At 32.3% G+C, this 21,715-nt stretch overlaps 1 protein-coding gene across 26 annotated transcripts in view; it reads right to left on the bottom strand.

Moving 5' to 3' along the window:
- LOC130440507 (cAMP-specific 3',5'-cyclic phosphodiesterase) overlaps positions 1 to 21,715 on the bottom strand; it is a 266,092-nt gene that overhangs the window by 49,593 nt on the left and 194,784 nt on the right. For 14 of the 26 annotated variants that reach the window (XM_056773714.1, XM_056773710.1, XM_056773715.1 and 11 more), the window contains 3 exons: positions 20,329 to 20,511; positions 16,995 to 17,027; positions 13,809 to 13,910 (listed from right to left, as the gene is read on the bottom strand). In XM_056773714.1, coding sequence (XP_056629692.1) covers positions 13,809 to 13,910; positions 16,995 to 17,027; positions 20,329 to 20,511 — 318 coding nt within the window. The remainder of the gene's footprint in view (positions 1 to 13,808; positions 13,911 to 16,994; positions 17,028 to 20,328; positions 20,512 to 21,715) is intronic. The other 12 variants (XM_056773721.1, XM_056773722.1, XM_056773718.1 and 9 more) reach the window with 1 other exon arrangement.

Below are 21,715 nucleotides of genomic sequence, written 5' to 3'. Positions count from 1 at the left end.
GGCCGATACCGCAGAAGGGTTTTTCTTGTCCATCTCGTTTGAGTTCGAATTTTATGATATTGGAGCTTAAAGCTCTAATGGCTGTTTCGCTATCGGACGGGATGATGATCTCCTGGACAGATTTTTCAATTGCATCGATTCAAATCAATCAAATATAAAAATGTTGATAACATAGTGGATTGAGTACTACGCTTGGTAATAGGAAACCAGATTTGTTGAAGAAGACAAATGAGTACGCTGAGACCACCCAAAATTTCAAATAGAAAATCATTCGAAAGAAAATTTTTCTTTAGAAAAGTTTTTCCGACACGAGTCAAAGTTCTTGTCATGGTTCGAGAGTCGAAGGAAATTATGGAAACTTTTGAAAGAAATGTTCGCCGGTAAAAGCATTCCAGAAAATCTATTTTAGCTGTTTTACGACCAATTCCCTTTTACACTCTGCTTCTTCCCGAGTTTTTTCATCTTCCTCCTCCCTTTGCTATTTTATTTCATCGTAGATCCTATTTTCTGTGTTAAGTATCATCTCCTGTGTCCCCTGTCTGGTTTCAATTATATTATATCCTTTCTATCCCTTTTATCACTTAATAAAAGAGTTTGTTCTAACCCAGTTTGAAGTGCAATACCACCTTTTTCACTTTGTCTTTTTACTATTCGTATTTTTTGTCTTTTTTTTGACTTTTTAGTCTATTTCCCTACTATTGCGATGTTTGTACTATATTCACAAACTTATTTTGTTGATGTTTTCGATTTTCTACTATTAGATCTTCTAAATAAGATGAGGGTAAGTATTTTACATGTTTAAAAAATTGTTTATCATGATTATAGTATCAATAATTGTTATTATTTTCTCGTAATTAGTTCGAAACGTCAATAATACTTTCTATAAAAAACATAATATCAGGAATATATTTTCAATAATGGTCTAAAAAGTGAAAAATTCGAAACATTCTTTCTAAAAACTTTCTAAAAAGTTTTAACGTTTATTATTATACTTTCTGTGAAACACTCTAAATACATATAAATAACATTAGCTAGCAGAAAATGAATACGTTTCGAGAAAAGTGCCCGCATTTTGTTTATGTAGAACAGAATCATTTTCGAAGAAATGAATTCAAAATATCGACTTTTCTTACATAATACGACAAATTTCTTTAAAAGAAAAATGAGTGGATGAGTACAATTCAAAGAATTTTTAAATTTAAATTCTTTGTATGAAGCGGAATCAAACGATTTTGTATCACAAAATTGTTTAGAATTGAGTGGATATTCAACAAATGAAAATAGTTCACTTTAAACTGTTTACATTCGACGAGAAAGTGAAATAATTTGATACGAATAAATTAAAAGAAAATATAACTATTTTAGTGTTTAGTGTTCCGGGACTTGATGCTAAAAATTCGGGAGTAGATGACGTGAAAATAATGCTGTGGCATAAAAAAAAATTCTCATACCTCTCGTTTCTGAGTTATAAGCGTCCAAAATTGCGAAATCAAAACTCAAATCAAATAAAATTTAATGGATGATTACGTATGTCCAGACGGAAGAAATAGTCTGAAGGCTAAGGTTAACAAACCGTAAATTACAGGGACAACCTGTACTGTGCTATAGCAAAAATGAAATTATTAATCATTTTTTATGGTTTAGGAGATATGTAGATTTTTAGATCATTGTACAGGGTCCTTCACGACGAGCTGAATCGATATGTATATGGGAATGTACTGGGAACTTCCTGGGAAGTGGACCCAAACCTCGTTACTTTAAACGGAATGCTATGGTTTTTATTAAATTTTTGAAATCTACGCGGAATTTCAATATAACTTTATATAAGGCATAGTATGCCTAAAGTCCACCATTTTTTAATTATTTCACATTTTCGAAATTTTTGGAAACATGCAACACTACTAAAAAAATTGTATTTCTAAGTTTAAGTGAGTCAAAAACTGTGAAAACCTTGACGAAAATTTATACAGGGTACAGTTTTTTCATGTTTCTACAAAAACCGTTAATTAGAGATATATGAATTAATTTAAAGCGTAGTAAAAAATTAAGTTTTCGAAGTTTTTTGATAGTGGAATTCGGCGCCGTTTTCTGAACACCCTATATAAATTTTCGTCAAGGTTTTCACAGTTTTTGAAAGGTGTAAGTGTTATTTGTCCAAATCCCAAAAATATTATACCTCACTTACTTAAACGTAGAAATATAATTATTTTAGTAGATTGCTGCATGTTTCCAAAAATTTCGAAAATGTGAAATAATTAAAAAATGGTGGATTCATTCCCAATTGATCAATTCAAATTTTTAAAATTAAAAATTATGTATATGTTTAATAGTGGGGCAGAAGAATTTTAGAAGGATTTGGGCACAAAAAAATTTGGGAAACTCTGATCTGTACCGTTTGAAAACGTCGGTTTTTTGGTTGAAAACCGACAATTAAACACGCGAATAAATCGAGAAGTATTGAATCTTCATAGAACAAAAGTTGGAATTAAACAAAAATTCCTCATCTCTGAAAAGTAGTGTCATTCAACCCCAGAGAAAGAATAACACCCGGTACAGGGTGGACTTCGTAATGTAGGACTAGTAATGGTAATTGATTGGATTCTAACATCTCTTACATCAACAAAATTATTTATAAATGAGCCTAAAATATGTATATTTCAACATATTTCAGAACATTGGTAAAAAATTTTCGAAGTTTTTTGATAGCGAAATTCGGCGCCATTTTCTGAACACCCTATATAAATTTTCGTCAAGGTTTTCATAGTTTTTGAAAGGTGTAAGTGTTATTTGTCCAAATCCCAAAAATATTAGACCTGAATCACTTAAACTTAGAAATATAATTTTTTTAGTAGATTGCTGCAAGTTTCCAAAAATTTGGAAAATGTGAAGTAATTAAAAAATGGTGGATATAAGGCAAAATTGATGTCGAAATTGATTTTAGAATTGTTATTAGATATGTTTAATAGTGGGGCATAAGAATTTTAGAAGGATTTGAGCACAAAAAAATTTGGGAAACTCTGATCTGTACCGTTTGAAAACGTCGGTTTTTTGGTTGAAAACCGACAATTAAACACGCGAATAAATCGAGAAGTATTGAATCTTCATAGAACTAAAGTTGGAATTAAACAAAAATTCCTCATCTCTGACAAGTAGTGTCATTCAACCCCAGAGAAAGAATAACAGCCGGTACAGGGTGGACTCTAACATCCTAACATCTAACATCTATTACATTAACAAAATTATTTATAAATGATCCTAAAATATGTATATTTCAACATATTTCACGAATTTAATCAATTATTTATAATAAAAATGAAGCTAAATGTTGTGACAGGCCACTGAAAATTAAAATAATCCTTTCAATAACTTTTTAATTTAATCTTCATTTTGAGACGTTCCTTGTTCGCGAAATATTAATTATGTTTTAAAACACCGGCGCCAGTCCGTTTACTTTTCTTGTGTCTATCTTTCATCGAAATAAGACAGCTACATTGTTAAAATGAAATTTACGGCTTTCGGATATTAGATTTATGATTTGGTCTATTTATAACATTCGATATTGATTTGAGGTTGAAAATTGCTATTTTTAACTGTCTTTTGAAATGATCGCGATAATAAGTACCTGGCCTTACCTAGAGATGGCCGTGCCTGATTGAAAATCATGTTTCAAATTTTAAGACGCCATGTTGTTTAAGTAGATTCTACTACAGAAGATTCCAGAAGAAAATCCACTGGATCACCGTCGACTGGAAGCAGGCATTTCAGACCGTTCCATCTGCATCTGACTAAGAAGAAAGTGTTGTTTCATCAAGACAATGCACCAGTTCACACTCTGGTTATTGCAATTGCCAAAATTAACGAATTAAAGTTTGATTGGCTACTTCGTTCGCCAGATTCAGCCATCTCGGGTAATTTTCTGTTCAAATCAGAATCAGAAACGTGATATGTAGATTGAAGTTTCGGAAAACCACGTTCACAATTAAAAATGTCAAATTTTATGACATTTGACATATTCTCATCAGTGTAGCCATATCTCGAAACTTAAATAGCAACCCTCGTAGGTAGAAATCTATCAAAACGTCAGTCAACTAGTTTATAAGATTTACAATATGATTTCGAATGAATGCTTCGAGAAAATATCGTTAATACATTATTTATAAGTATTTTCAAATCTAAGAATCTTTCGAATTTATTTTTAACTCGACTGAAAGATAAACTAATAAAGTCTCTTACGTTCGTTGGTGATATCATGAATATAATGTAAATTTTCAAATAGCACGAAAATAGAATATGCTTCTATTAATTTGTAGGTCAAGGCGAAAGATTTTTGTTTTCTTAGAAAATTTTGTGATTATTAGTCGTTATAAACACACCTGTTTGGAATAATTAGGTCAGAAGAATTTCGAAATATATTTACTATGATAAAATTTTTATTGGTAATCCAAGGAGATGTAAACATCTTACTAAATTACAATTATTGTGAACTGTGTCGGTTATTTTCGCAAAAATGACATGAAATGTACATATTTACAAACAAGTTAATTATAAATTAACATTCTTCAAACGTGAAGATGCGATCTTCCCTATCAATTATCAATTTCAAGTTTCTTGCATTAAGATAAAATAAAATCTTATGATTACAAAAATTTCCTACAATACAATCAAAAACTAAAATACGAGGTTTGGTAGTTAAGTTTTGAGATATGGCAACACTGAAGTGAATACGTCATATCTGACATTGCCGTCATAAAGTTTGACATTTCTTGGTTGCAATTTCGGCAAAGCCAAATTTTTGCGTCGATTTATAACCATGGACGAAACACCCGAAACAAAAGAACAATCAAAATAATGGACTGAAAAGGTCCAAAGAAGGCAAAGACCGTTCCATCTGCAGGCAAGGTCATGGTCATGGTCATAGCAGTTTATTGCAACGTTTGAGCGAAGAAGTCAAGCAAAAACGGCCGCGTTTGATTAAGAAGAAAGTGTTGTTTCATCAAGATAATGCACCAGCTCACACTCTGGTTATTGCAATTGCCAAAATTAACGAATTAAAGTTTTAATTGCTATATCATGCACCCTATTCGCCAGATTTACCACCCTCGGATAATTTTCTGTACCCAAATTTGAAACCTGCGGTCAAAGATTTTCCAACAATGTCGACGATTCTTATTATAAAAAAGGTATCGTATAAGAGAAGTAGGAAACGCCTTAAAACATAATGATTCTTCTCCACAAGTGATCCATTGCGACAAGAATATCAAAATTGTACATAGTGATAAAAGAGAAATGAATCAGAAACACGTTCTGAGTACGTTTACAATTAAAAATGTCAAACTTTATGATGGCGATGTGGGAAAAATTGAGTCCCTCCTGTTTTGCGCTGAGATCAGTTTCCAAAGAACTCAACTTATCCATCTCCTTAACAATTTATTATGCCCTAATTGAGTCGCATCTCTAATATGTCCTTCCCTTCTTGAGATCGTGGGGTGCGACCCAATTTGAGCGAATCTTCAACTCGAACTAACCAGCAAACTTCTTTAAAAGATTAAAAATTCTAACTCGGAGTACTCGGATGCGGAGCACGACCTTTACCTACCTATTCCATGATTAGAATTAGTTAAGGGCTCAATATTTTACGATGCAAAAAAATGCACAATCACTTGCCAATTGCAATCAAATCGATATCATCTTTTCCCGCATTCCGCAATCTTATATATTAAAAAAATTGACGATTTCCATTCCGAGTCCGTTCAGGCATTCTACCCAACCGATTTGCTTAATTTTTTTTTTCAATGAAAAGTATTGATGCACAGATCAGCCATCAACCATCGGATTTCATCTAATTTTCACCATTCTCGAGTTATACTCAAATGCGATTTCCCCCTGTACATTACTTATGGGAGTTTTTCCCATACACACGTTCTATCCTCAATATCTCAGGTTCTATTCAAGATAGAGACTTCGTTTTGGCTTAAGAACACTCGCTGAAGCACCTTCTTTCTTTCGAGTTTTTGAACACTTGAATCGGTTGAGTTGGAGAGGAGCTAGGTGCGGACGTTCAATGTGGAGTTATGGATTTTTGTAGGTTTTTGGCAATTTTTCTACATTCAAAGATCTATATCTCAGGTTCTAATATAGCTACAGAGTTCGTTTTGGTTTAAGAACACTCGCTGAAGCACCTTCTTTCTTTCGAGTTTTTGAACACTTGAATCGGTTGAGTTGGAGAGGAGCTAGGTGCGGACGTTCAATGTGGAGTTATGGGTTTTTGTAGGTTTTTGGCAATTTTTCTACATTCAAAGATCTATATCTCAGGTTCTAATATAGCTACAGAGTTCGTTTTGGTTTAAGAACACTCGCTGAAGCACCTTCTTTCTTTCGAGTTTTTGAACACTTAAATCGGTTGAGTTGGAGAGGAGCTAGGTGCGGACGTTCAATGTGGAGTTATGGATTCTTGTAGGTTTTTGGCAACTTTTCTACATTCAAAGATCTATATCTCAAGTTCTAATATAGCTACAGAGTTCGTTTTGGTTTAAGAACACTCGCTGAAGCACCTTCTTTCTTTCGAGTTTTTGAACACTTGAATCGGTTGAGTTGGAGAGGAGCTAGGTGCGGACGTTCAATGTGGAGTTATGGATTCTTGTAGGTTTTTGGCAACTTTTCTACATTCAAAGATCTATATCTCAGGTTCTAATATAGCTACAGAGTTCGTTTTGGTTTAAGAACACTCGCTGAAGCACCTTCTTTCTTTCGAGTTTTTGAACACTTGAATCGGTTGAGTTGGAGAGGAGCTAGGTGCGGACGTTCAATGTGGAGTTATGGGTTTTTGTAGGTTTTTGGCAATTTTTCTACATTCAAAGATCTATATCTCAGGTTCTAATATAGCTACAGAGTTCGTTTTGGTTTAAGAACACTCGCTGAAGCACCTTCTTTCTTTCGAGTTTTTGAACACTTGAATCGGTTGAGTTGGAGAGGAGCTAGGTGCGGACGTTCAATGTGGAGTTATGGGTTTTTGTAGGTTTTTGGCAATTTTTCTACATTCAAAGATCTATATCTCAGGTTCTAATATAGCTACAGAGTTCGTTTTGGTTTAAGAACACTCGCTGAAGCACCTTCTTTCTTTCGAGTTTTTGAACACTTGAATCGGTTGAGTTGGAGAGGAGCTAGGTGCGGACGTTCAATGTGGAGTTATGGATTTTTGTAGGTTTTTGGCAATTTTTCTACATTCAAACATCTATATCTCAGGTTCTAATATAGCTATAGAGTTCGTTCTTTTCTATTATAATGATTTCTGATACTTATTTAATGGATTCGATGCGAGCGAAGCCGCGGGTAAAAGCTAGTAATTTTGTTACTCATTGTGTTATTCTATTAAAAATTTTTTCATTTGTATCTTCGTTTAGTTATTTTTATGTTTGTTTTTAGTTTCTACAAGCTTTTGTCTACAAATTGTAACAATTTTTTGATAATAATCTCTCTCTTCTTATTATAAAATTTTTGTGTTTTCTTTGTTGGTCTAGGTACTTTTGGTATGATCCTCGTACGATAATTTCATTCATTATTCTGACTTCATTTTAAATTTCAAGGTTACATCGTCAATAAGCAATTACCACACATACATTCATATTGTAAGGTAATAATTCATGATTGTCGAATTTAGAAATGTTTATATGTGTACGTATCGAAAATAGATTTTCTAGGAAGGATTGAAACCTACGGATAACCCATATGTATAATTGAATGCCTCACTCAATTATGCACAAATAATTTCGATCGAAAACTATTATAATTAATAAATATTAAACTTATTTTTATTGCTTCGCACTCTAGACGAATGGACTATAAAATCAACGTGATGAATATAATATAATGAAAGAACGTATTTGAGTGAAATTTACACTTCAATAAAGAGAGACTTAGGAAGCCATAAATTTTTTTTTAAATCTGTACTTTAAGAAACCCTTGAGATTTAGGACAACTCTAAATTTGCCGTTTTTAATTAAACCAAACAACCTTTCTTGTAAGTATCCATGTCTCATTGTTAATTTTCTTGTTTCATTTTGCTGAAATATCGCAGAAATTAAGTCAGAGAACTTCATAAATAAGTGAAAAGGTTGCTTCAACCATTAACGAACAGTTGTTTTGAATCATTTACAAGATCATTATGAAACTTCACGTTCGCTTATCTCAAGTACCAAAAAAGAAAACTTTCAAATTGTCTCGGGCGTTTTATTGATTCTCATAACTCATATCGACATTCATAGATAAACAGTATTGATTTTTTATAAATTATTTCGCGGGATTTACCCATTAAAAACCCACAAAACGGTTGCGATTTTAAAGTACGTCCGTTCAAGGTGAAGGCACCGTCAGATTTTCTTTATTTTAAATCGTGCATTCATTCACGAACGAGATTATCACATACAACATAAATTTTCAAACATTCTTCTCATTTCAATATGTTTTTTCGGCCTCTGGGTATTGGATGTAACGTCACTGTCGGATAATAATATGACAATGTCATTTCGTCACTAATTTGTTAGGTTAGGTTCGATTAACTTAGGTTAGGTACATCCAAATACAATTCAATTGAAGTCAGTCTTGGTGTCTTTGAAAATATTTATTGGTAAGGATTTCACAGAAACGTCATGATTTTAGTTTAATTCTTCGTGCCATACGTTGTCAAAGTCAATAACTAGCCGGTGAATCTGTTCTGTTGATCCATAGTTTGAAATCTGAATTGATGTTATAATATATTTAAATCATGTTCGAATTTCACGCATTCATGCACGATTGAGAATATCTCATACAATATAAAAATAAATTTTCAAACATTCTTCTCATTTCAATATGTTTTTTCGGCCTCTGGGTATTGGATGTAACATCCCTGTCGGATAATAATATGACAATGTCATTTCGTCACTGATTTGTTAGGTTAGGTTCGATTAGGTTAGGTTAGGTATATCCAAATACAATTCAATGGAGGTCAGTCTTGGTGTCTTTGTATATTACAAGAAAATAATTATTGGTAAAGGGGGATTTCACTGATTTTAGTTTAATTCTTCGTGCCATACGTTGTCAAAGTCAATAACTAGCCGGTGAATCTGTTCTGTTGATACATAGTTTGAAATCTGAACTGATGTTGAAATATATACTTTTGTTAAAAAAACATAATTAATCAAAATATGATAAAGACAAGTGGAAATGTCAAAATTTATCTTTCTTTTAAAAATTATCAAAAAAAAACTAATTTTAAAACAGAGAGAGCTAAAATCAAGAACATTTAGATGAATTAATATATCAAAAGGTCTAAGAAATTAAAGAAAAAAAAATAATTATACCATCAGAAGTCTGGGTACTACTTTTTATTGTTTTTATTATTTTATTTTTACCAATATATGATGAATCTAGCCTGGATATTTGACGAAATTCATTGAAGCACTTTAAGATAATCGAATTCTTCAACAAATTCTCCGCATTTTTCATTCTATTTCTTAGTATAAGTGGTAGGGGAGAGTGGGAACTTCGTTATGAAAAAATGCCTGTAAGTCCGGTTCTGCTCAGCTAATTTTTATAAACTTGGTGTTGTTTGAGACAGCTTGAATGCTAGAGGGCGTTGTACAAGTTTAAATAGATCTTTTAAAAGTGAACTGAATTAAATGTAAAATCGAATCGAAATCCGCGAGTTATACATCGGAGTCAGGCTATAGAAAAGACCGAGGACCACTCGGATTAGATGTTTTCTTTCCGAAGAAGGTTTACAAACACATTACGACGAACAAGCAACCGCGAAAACAAGGTAAAGCAACTCTTAACAAGATGAGAACACCTCCTGGTATCCCCCATATAACTAGAGAGCGAGGTAGAACAGGAAAATAAACAAAAGAAAACGCATCAAAAACTATGTTCACAGAATATCTGGTGTTTTTGAATAAGTCACATTATTCGTAGAAAATATATTTTAGAGAACAATATTATTTTCTCTTATTCTTTTAAGAAAAAAAGATTTGCATTGCGACATATCAGCTTAAGCTGAGTGATTTACGATATTTGTATTTGACAATTATATGTATATTTATGTGTGTATTTATGCAAAAAATCGCGCGGCGAATTTATCTTTCAATAAGACACGTACAAAGCTACTTCAGATACGATTCTCATTGTTTATAACTCAGAACTAAATCTTTAACAAAATATATTCTATTTTATAACAAATTATAGTTCAAAATAAACTAAAAATACACGGTTATGTATGTAATATTTTATGATTGTATAGGGCCACGATTCCCAAAATTGTCTAGATAGATAATATTTGTTCAAACGTGCCAATTAATATTTACAGGACAGCCTGAATTTAATGAAAACGATTTTCTTGCGTGGTATTACGAGAAGAGCTGTTCGAGACCGAGGAAGTTTAGAAAGAAGATCCCGAGCAGAAGCTTAAAATCCGTGATAGATCCTGTCGGAAAAATTGTCATGTACATTGCAGCAATTTTCACAAGCCGCGAGAAAATGTTTACTATAATTTTGGAATGTTTGAGAGGAACTAGATCATTTTCTAGCCAAAAATATCCAGTCTTTCCTGATCTGTCTAATAAAAAATGCGTTTGGTGCAAGACGGGATCAAAATATTGCATAGATGAATATTGCACGTCGCTTGATACTATGCAAGTCTCTTTCCATTGCATTATGGCTGCCATTAACAAAAATTCCATGAGTAAAAGTGAATAAGTGTTCAGTGAATCGTTTTCAATAATTATATCTGCTGCTGTTTTACTTTTGGAGCCTGACACGAACAAGTTGGTTGTCCAAAGTCCAAATTAACAAATTCACTAGAATTGCAGCTTGTACGGAATAAAAATGACACCAAACCGATAATGTTGCAAGTTTAGATCTTGCATGAAACATAAATTCATTTGCGCATACTTTTGATCAAGAAAAATTGCGTCTTGGATTGCATTCGACGTTGTTTTGCATCATGTCAAGCGGCCTTAACTGATATTTCGGCGAACTAAATTTCAAGTTGCAAGAATCGCGTCAAACTGTTAGAATTTGTATGATTTTGATAAACAAACTTTCCTTCTTAATGATTTTGGCACTTGGAAAGTTAATATTCGGGAAGGTATCATTGTTATTTAGACATGTACAAGACGAAACCTGATAATCGGGACGAACTGATAACTAATCACTATCACGGGGAGATTTGCGATTATTCCTTACAAAACTCAATCCAAATATTGATAATTTGCTGTCGATCCAACAAGTACATCCCTCTCATTAAAATGACATATATTTTTTTTATAATTTATTTATAATATTCGTCATTGAAACTCTGCCACAACGCAAGTTTCCATAAATAGATCTAACCTTCAATTTTTTCGAGATTTTTAAATTGGTAGTGATGTAGCCGCAGGTCCACCGGATCCAGCAAGATTTTGAAAGTGGTCTTAGAAACGACAAATATTGGAAACCAATGGTGTGTGGTTAGAGAGAAAAAGAATCGTTGGCTTATAGGAAATTTTCATTATTTTAAGACGCCGATGTTCAATGTTCCAATTGAATAACCGTCTGGCCGAATCATTTGGAAGTATTCGCCACTGAATTGAAGAAAAACTTCTTGGTGAAAATATGTTTTTGCCAAGTTAGTCTTTGGTCTAAGTAAGAGTTGTTTAAACCAAATCTAAATCATGTTTAGGTTAACCTGCAAGTTTCTTGAGGCTTTTGGTAAGTCAGATAAATAAACTAAGTACAAAACGACGAAATAGGATTGAATAGAGATCAGTGATTGTGTTTTACATGGAAATATCTATTGGTGAAGAAGGACTTTACTGATTCGTACTTTATCAAAGGCTACTGCATCTTTGAGCTCTTACCAATATCTGATGGTTCTAATATGGACATTTGAGGAAATTTATCAAATTACTGCTCAGTAATTCGTAAGATACGGAGCTGAATTTAGATTTCTGCAAGCATTTTGGCAAAAAAAGAGTGGAAGCCATTTCAAAATCCTCGTATGAAATAATTGAAAAATGATGTTAATCAAAATTATTAATCAATTAAAAAACTACTATCTTCCACCTGGCATTTTTCAACCATTCATAAAAGAAAATAATAGGAGAAAAACTCAAGCGGAAAGTTGGAAAGGTTATTAAATGTTTTGCGCATTCATATTTTATTTCAGTTTTATCTTTAATTAAATTTTGCAAGCAAGGTATTTGTCTATGCCGTTTCGTAGTAGAGATGGGATACGTTTTGGAAGTTATTTTAGAACTATCAATAAAGTTCGTTGAAATAAACTAATAGATTGTCTAACTAATATATTTTTAATGATTACAAGTTCTAAAATACGATAATTTGACTGAAAATACAATTTAGTGTCGCAGAAAATGCATTTTATGTAACAAAAAGAACAGCGTTCCCGTTCCAGACAAAGTTAAATGTAATAGGAAGGCAGATATATCACAATTACTTTCTCTGAAGCCTCCTAACTCAGATTTACTCAATATTCATGAGGATATACAGTCTTTTAGAACAGGTTTAGTACAACGTAGATAGAAGGAACTGAAGAAAATTAAATATAAGGAAAATTTCCAAGGAGATTGTTGTCGTGTTGGAGCATTTGCAAAATTATCATCAAACTATTTCAATCAACAGTTGCAATTGGTATTTATGGTATTTTTGAAGTAAATTACAAAGCTAGATGTATATACGAGGTATATCCATAAAGTTAAGTATTATTTTGGCTGGTCATCATCGTCAAAATATTGAACATCAAGAAAATTTTTTAGTTGTAAGAACTAGGAGCGTGGATGGTCAAATAATCCTAGCAAAAGTCCTTTAGAAGTTCTTTGTCACGTTCGCAGTATGAGGTCGGGCATTATCGTGGAAAAAATCCACACTTTTTGACAGCGTATTGTCTGTATTTCGTGGCTCAATTTCTTAGTTGCCTCACGGTAAACATGTTCATTGATTGTTTGGGCTTGTAGCATGAAATCAATCAGCAAAATTCCTTTTCTGTCTCAAAAAACCGTGCACATGATTTCTGGACTGATCATTCATAGCATTTTGTCTATAAACCCACTTTTATCACATAGTTTTTATTTGAAAAGTTGTAGGTTAACCAACTAAATGTTTCTACATTCAAATTTTTTCCTTATGTGAGTAACACGATATTCGACAGTATGCAATTCAATTAGAAATGTTTGATTGTGTAAATACTTTCAATAAATAATTACAATTTATGATAATTTTGTTCAGAATGTCTCTTTATGGCGAACAATTTCTCTATACAAGTTACGGATTGTTAACCATTGGGCATGAGCCGTCCCTGGCCTCCTGATTGTAGTGTAAAATTATTTATTCATCATCCATTAAAACTTCGTAATGTTCATTAGAAAATATACTTAAATATAAGTTTATTATTTCGCAACTTCAAAGACCCATCACTCAGAAACTAGAGGTCGTATGAAAAAATTGAAACTGAGGATGAAAAAAACTTTCGGAATATTTTAAAATTCCAAAATGAATATCTACGTCGTAGTTTTACCTAAATGATTATTTGTATTGTTCTAAATAGAATACAGGATTTTTTTTATCGATACAAAATTTTATGCGAGAAAAAATTATGAATCAAAACATTTTTTTGGTATTTTTGTTGTGGGGAAGCAGCGACTGATGTAAATAATTCATATAATTTTCACATGTGATATTTTCCAAATCCAAAATCGCAATAAACAGAAAAAATATTTTTCAAACGATAAAATTGCGAGGTTTTGACAAAATTTTGAATATTTAATAAGATGTCTACTTACTTATTTGGGGGTAAGTTGGTGAGACACTGGAAGTTGTTGCGAACACTTCGTAAACTGGCAAGAATTTGTGCAAATGGTGTGACGATCAAGTCTTCCCCATGACTATAATTAAATAGAAAAAGATTAATTATCGTTTTACTGTTCACATTCAAACGAAATACAAAATAATACTTTCATTTGCTACTAAATTTGCCCACTCCATGCGGTTGCTGACAATTCTAAATGGGATAAATTCGTTAAAACATGAATAAGCGCGTGTTGAGTCGCATGAACACGTCGCTTTGTATTTTTAAATACCTCTAGACCCAACCCCAGGCCCGCGGGCCATAATGTGGCCCGCAAAGGAATTTTAAGTGGCCCGCGCGAGTGTGGTTTAAGTACCAAATTCAAAAATCCCGCGGCGCACATTATGCATCCAGTAGTACGCTGCATAAGCTCTTAACAGACGTCAATTCAGGTTATTATTTGAAGAAGAAATCAGAGAATATGGAGAGTTACAACTGTATTGTGCTGTGCAATGGCTTTCAAGGGGCAGCATGTTGAAACATTTCCTCAATTTGCGAGAACAGGTGTCGCAATTTTTAGAACAGAAAGGGGCTTTATCATTCGAAGTTGATTTACTGATTGAGTGATCTTGCATTTCTTGTTGATATTACGACATTACCTCAATATTTTGAATCTCAAATTACAAGGTAATGTTACCATACTAGGTCTATTAATTTTTTTCATTCTTTTTTCGTTTCTTAATCTTAAAAATTCCCCTGGTAGTTGATTTGGATGAGTTTCTATAGTTTTGTGATGTTTGATGATGCTTTCTTCGATTGTTAGATAATCTAACATCTGTAATCAGGGCCGGATTAAGCTAGGGGCTTGGGGGGGCTATAGCCCCGGGGCCCAGGTCCAAGAGGGCCCCATCATTTGGAAATCATTCTGTAGTTTTTGATGTGTCGATACCGCAAATCTAACGTATTGATATTATTTTGTGAATTTTTCCGGGTTTTCGAATTCCTTAAAGGGGCCCCGTCATTATTTTAGCCCCGGGCCTTATAAATCTTAATCCGGCCCTGTCTGTAATGTCTTGATGAAGTTAACTATGTTTAATTTGATAAGCGGATTCAAAGCAAAATTGAATCTCTTCCTCACACTTAAACGTTTGAAAGAGGAGCTCAATATTGTTTCTGTTAATTACTCTAAATACCAATCTAAAATCAAATGCTTATCAAAGTCATTTGAGAGGAGATTTCAAGATTTCGAGAATAAAAAACCAAAATGGACAAATTTTTATGAATCCTTTCGCAATAAGTTTGGCTGAAATAGTTACTTATCATGCCAATATTCAATTAGAACTTGTTGAACTGCAAAATCATGATACGTTGAAAAACCTTTTTTCTAACAAATTGTTTTCCAAAGCAGAAAATTATTCAGAAGATTTTGCAGATTTCTGAAAATTGGAGAATTTCCTGGAATAACCGACCTGGCGTTACAGTTTTTAAGTAGTTTTGGCCCGACGGTTCAAAGGGTTGAGCAGCCTTGCTCTAGACAAAATCCTAATCTGGTACAAAAGTTTTTTCTAACGTTACTCATCATACAGATCTAATAGTAAACGTGATTCATCATTTTAAGTTTAAGGGGTTTAGTCTTGTAAACAATATTGTTGACATATCCCCGCAAAAAGAAGTCTAAAGGCATCAGATCTGGTGATTGTGCTGGCCAATCTATCGATCCGCGTCTCTCTATCCACCGATTTGGAAAAATTTGGTTCAGGTACTGTCGAAGATTGATTTAGTAATGAGGCGGTGCTCCATCTTGCTGAAACCATATTATATAGGAATTTGTGAGTTTTCTGGATCAAGATACAGGTTTATCAAAGTTGGCACGACTTTATTTTGGAGCATTCAATAAAAAAGGGACCTTCGATACGATTTCCAACAATATCTGCTCAAATATTAACTTTTTCAGGATCTCGTATCTATTTTTCTCTTTTCCAGTGAGGATTCTCATTAGACCAATTTATTTTCCATCTGCGGAAATAAGAAGAAAACATTGGGCGCCAAACAAGTCATTAATTCGATATTTTGACTGTACAAAAACGTTTTCGTTTGAACTGATGTGTGAGAACTTGTATTGTAGTTCTGCGATTGGTTTCCCTGATTTTTTCAAATACTTGTGGCAAACAAACGCTGGTGTAACCATTTGCTACGAAGTGCTTCCGGCATGAACAACTTTTGTTGGATTTGAAAGACCCGTACAGTCGATTTTTGTTTAGTTTCGGGTTCGTATGCATCGATCCGTGATTCGTCTCCTGACAAGTGGTTTTTTTGAGCGATTTATTGATTTTTGTATTTTTTAATTCCGTAAAAATGAACGCGGAATAGTTTTAGTTTACTTTCCCAATATCGAGAACTAAATCGGAAATAAGTATCGAGTGCAATGTAGTGAAATAAAATAATTTTCTTTTTTTAATGTTGATTTTTCTAATAAACCTGAAAATACTTTCGAAACAGATAACGATAGGACATTGTGTATGGATTAAAACTACAATTTTCTGAAGAATTCAAAAAATAAATAGTATACAGGGGGTTGCATTTAAAATAAGAAAACTGGTATTAACTACTGTCACAGTATAATTTTTTTTTTGGAAAAAACCGTATCTAAAAATACAAATCGAAGTGTCCAAACGTTTTCCCAACACGCCTTTTTTTATTTATTAACGATTTTAATCCATTTTACTGTACCACACCGTATCTACCTTACACATAGTTAATATCAGACCATCTTCATTTTTAGAAGCTTACAATAAGTTTTATTTTATTTTTTTTTCAAAAATATGGAAAACGGTGTTCGAAGTTGTGAAATACAGGTAAAAATTAATCTCATAAATTTTTTCTGTTCTATTTTACTTTCGTTTCAAGTGTAAATTCATAATCTATAGAAGATAGTCGACATTTTTGATAATTTGACTTCGTGATTGATGATGCCCCCATGAAAAAACCACTGCGAAATCACAAAAACATTCAGAGGTATTAAAAAAAAAATCTCGCCCGAAAAATCTATCTATTCTACTTTAAAAACCAAAAATACACGCACACGAAATCATTTGTGTATTCTACAAAAAAAAAATCAAAACGAAAAGATCATGCAGCAGTTTCAAAAAAATCGTGGTTACAAAACACAAAAAGTACATACGATCTTTCCAATATGTTCTCTGTCTCCCTGAACCTGAAAAAGTTATTAGATGCAGTTTTATCGAATCAATTAAAAGTTTAAAATGGAAATGGGCAATAAAGTATCCATTTATACAAACAGAAATCAAATTAAGTATAAATTTTTCTATATCTGTTGATAAAACTGTTACGAACAAGCTCGAGAAATGTGTCCTTAGGCCGGCTCTGTCAAGCTGCAATGAAATTTTAAAATTAGGCGAATTCGCGCGGCGCCTTTGATTTGTTTTTCACAAATGGCGGACGCGCCGTTTTCCCATAATTCCTAGGAAAGTCTTTTTCTTCTAGAACTTTGTAGAATTCTATTTGTGGTATATAAATAAGTTTATGTAGCGTAGTTAGTTCAATTTTAAATATATAGTCGTAGTGAAATAACGAATTAGTAAAAGGAATCGCAGAAATTATTCAAGTAAATTATTATAAGTGAAGTGTATTGTATAGTGTGTGAATAAATTGAGAACATAAGTGACAGTGTTCATTGATTTATCCTACTGATAGAAAGAGTTTAAATAAATACGAAAAACGTTGCAATAAAACACAATATAATATAATAAACTAAAACGGAAATTAGTCAACTACATTATTGATACACAGAAACATTTGAAATGAAGTTTTAGTTTATTAACCAGCGGATACCTTTTGGATCAGTTTCACCCCGCGAAGCAGATTTGTAGATATTTTCAATCGGGTTTTCTCCGCATCCATCTAGATAAATCTCGTTCAATATCCGTAAGTTGATTTTCCATGTTTTATAAAAATATGTTCAACTACATTTAGGAATTTTTCCTTTAAGTATGATAAAGGAAAAGCGATAAGCGAGTTAGAAGAAACGATATAAGATCCCGTCAAATACTTTTGTTGAACCTAACCAAAGATATCTGCAATTTAACAAATATATTTTCAACAAATATTCAATTTCTATTTCATATACGATCCTTTTTCTTGTAAAATATCCTTCACAGATTCAAAAATAGCTAAAAATCTTGATAAACAAGCAATTTTTATATCGACCAATCTTTAGTAGGTTCATATAACCGAGTGAAAACTCTATATTCCTCATAACGATCCGGAACGCCCTGTATATAAATCATTCATATGTTTCTTCCACTGGCCCGCGAATGTTATTAAGTATCGATAAGTTAGCTGACTAATTTCATGTTTAGTTTGTTAGATTATACATAATTATAAGCAATTCAATGAATAGTTTTTTTTTTTTAATAAAATGTAAATTTCCTACTGTCATTTCTAAGAATTGCTCAAACATAATGAAGGGAACACTCGTTAAAAGAACAAACGAATAAATCCTGTAATAATATTATTTAAGTATTTGTGGAGATTACATTTTCTTTTTGAAACAGAAAAAACGTCATCACCAGTAAAGCGGTTTGGCCACCGCTATTATTCTCTTTTTCGTTTTGACAAAATCGTTTATAAGTGTTAAAAACCACTCAATATAAACTTTTTATACCCACAAACTTTTTTATTATAATGTTGATTAAGATATTAATTTATTCTATTTATTATTTCATTGCCTCCTAGCGGATAATTTTCGAACTATTAATTGGAAATGGCGGCGAATATAAACACAACTATTTCTAAAAATAATAAAAAATGTTTTATCATTTCATTATTCACTTCTTGATAGTCAAGCTGATTATCTATTTCGTCAAAAAGGATCAGGTTTTTCCGCAGTCAAAACAAATTATGGTATTGTTAAAATCATGGGGTAGGCAACTTTTTATACACCTCGCTAAATTCTCAAAAAAAATCTCTCAATTGATTTTGAGTGTGAGAGGTAACTGTACATTATACAGAAATAAAATGCTTATAATTTTATTCACATGGAAAGTAGTAGATGTATTGACTAATTTCTAATTCCTAATAAATAATCATTTATGGTATCTGCTTAATTCTACTATGTTAATGTGTAGAGACATCTATTGTTAAATACACAAAATACATTTCGTAGTAACAATAACTACGTAAAAATAACATGTTGATGACTTGTTAATAATGAAGCTCAATAGATGGCAGTCGGTTATTTGTTTGAATCTAAAACCGTTTTGTCAGATTTATTTGGATAATGAGTTGACAACGATAAGATTAACAAAATTTCTTTTATTATTAACACATACTTATTCAATATTTCAAAGTATTTGTTAATATATGAATTCAAATTGTAGCTAATTTATTATTGTTATACGAGGTGTAATCAATAATATCATAAATATTTATATAGTAGTGTTTTCAGGTTGTTTCATTGTCTGTTATGGAACATACGTTAATATTTTTCAAAAATGTGCTAAAGGAGTTTACGAAATGTTAAAAATCGTCCATAATTATAATAAATTAACATTTACAAGAGTTATTAGGAAATTATGAGTAAAATAAGGATGAATTAGGATTGATTCGTCCTTCAATTTTAAGAACAAAGATTCGTGGGTGATCTTAGACTTTTTTGGTTTTTGGCTCTAGAAAATCGAAAAATCATCCGATTTACGAAAAAAATTATGCGAATAAAAAAATTATATATTAACTTATATTGATTTCAGAGCTTTAAATGTCCATGAAAATGCACTAATTCGCGTATAATTGTTGATAACTATTTTCAAAATAATCAAATGAAGTTTTTTTTGTTGATAAAAAAGTTATTAACAATTATATACGAAGAAGTGCCTTTATGATCACATTCAAAGTCATAAAACTATATGAAATCTCCATATTTCTCACATTTTTTTCATAAATCTGTCGTAAAAACGAAGATTAAAAAAACATTATCGAAATCGGATGATTTTTCGATTTTCTAAAAACGAGGGGACGGCGAAAGTATAAAATTATCGATTAGTGATTCAATTTGTATTTGAATTTGAATGCAAACAGGTCTGGATTTCATTGGCAAAATTGTTATGGGAGATGAAAATACGTTTTCAATGAAAAACAATCAAGTGGAACATCATTATCATAGTTCTTGTTTTACATATAGAAAAATTAAGATGAATTGCTTTTTATTCAAAATTTTGTACAATAAAAATATTACTATCAGTCTACATATGCTTTACTTGCCAGATTTAGCACCTTGTAACTTGTAGCTTCAAAAAATGTCCTAAAAAGGGACCGTTTTGACATTGAGATTAATTTACATCTCTTATATTAAGTAATTTGACGATGTAACTGTTTTAGATGATGAATAACTGACTGATTAACCATCAACTATTTATTTATTATTTTTTCAATTGGTACCAACCGAAAAAAAAATTCACTAATAAGTGACAGTTGACTGACAGTTTGTTATGACTTACCTTTCGCTAGCGATCGAAGAATTTCTAGACATGGATTTCGGCGACATTTCGAAGTCGCTATCAGATCTATACAGGAAACTCTCCCTTCTTTGAGGAAGATTTTGAAGAACCAAACCAGCTGATGGGGATGCGGCTCCATCCAATGGACTTCTACCGGGACTGGCGCCATTTTCAACGTCAAAACTGAAACAAAATAAAATAAAATTAGGATAAAACTAACAGCTGGTGTATTATTAAAGTTTCGTAGATATTATACCAATGATCTTGTTTCATTTTACTTTTACCACAAAATAATTGTCAGTTTCAGCAATTGCTTTATCATTTGAGTTGAATTTCTTAGCGGCGAGCATTTGTTAGAGATCAGCGAATAGTCAGTAGTCAGTCACTGGGAATCAGATCTGGATTATACGGTGGATAAGGAAGCAATTCAAAGTGTAATTCGTTCAATTTAACCATCGTTGCCATCGACTTTTGAATCGATGAATATTCGATATATGAGGACGTTTTTCCTTGATTTTTGCATTCAATCGATCCAACAACTCTATGTAATGATTTGGATTTAGTCCATGAGCAAAATTTCACCTTCCCAGTTGACTGTTGCGTCTTTGGACGCTTCGGACGTGGTTCCCCGGTTGCAGTTCACTCAGATGATGATCGTTTTGATTACGGAGTGAAGTGATCGTTCTCCAATAAACGTGGCACCCACTTGGAGAATGTTCACGCAATATTGTAAGAAAAAAAACATGGAAAGAATGCTAATCGATTTACATCCAATTTAATTGCCCGATGTTTCATCAAAGTATAATCCGATTTTGAAAATATCACAGATTCTAGTTTTTTTTTATGAGAAATTTCCACTTTAGTCCATCGAACGGTTACAAAGTCTCGTTAATTCTTTGTCGGACGCAATTTGTTACTCGATCAATGGAAAATTTCTTTTCATTTTGGACTTGACATTAATTCGTGATAAATTCAACTGTGTATTTCTATAGCTCTCTTTTATGAATCGGATAGGCTGGTTTTTCGTCGGTTTTACCTTTTTAAAAAAGATTTTATTAAAAAAAGTTTTCCTTCATTCCCATTATTTTCCCTCTATTATTAAATTTTCAGGTTTCACTTGTTTATTTTTCAAAATGTGACCTAAATTTTGTTCAAATCAATATTCTTTCAACTGCTAATTATTACTTTCAATTATCAAAGTATTAAGAACCGGCAACACTGGTACTACTACGTGAAATTTGTCATATTACATCTCGAAGTAGATGTTTATGCTACCACTAAAGGTTATCTTTGGTACACAGCATATTCACATTTCCTCTTACGACCAAGTGGCTTTGAAAGCTCTGATAGCTACTAAGTACACGTCCAGGGTAGTGTTAACAAACAA

Source organism: Diorhabda sublineata, chromosome 2 (genome assembly GCF_026230105.1).
Source record: "Diorhabda sublineata isolate icDioSubl1.1 chromosome 2, icDioSubl1.1, whole genome shotgun sequence".
Classification (NCBI taxonomy): Eukaryota; Metazoa; Arthropoda; class Insecta; order Coleoptera; family Chrysomelidae; genus Diorhabda; species Diorhabda sublineata.
This window is presented reverse-complemented; position numbering and strand designations above follow the sequence as displayed.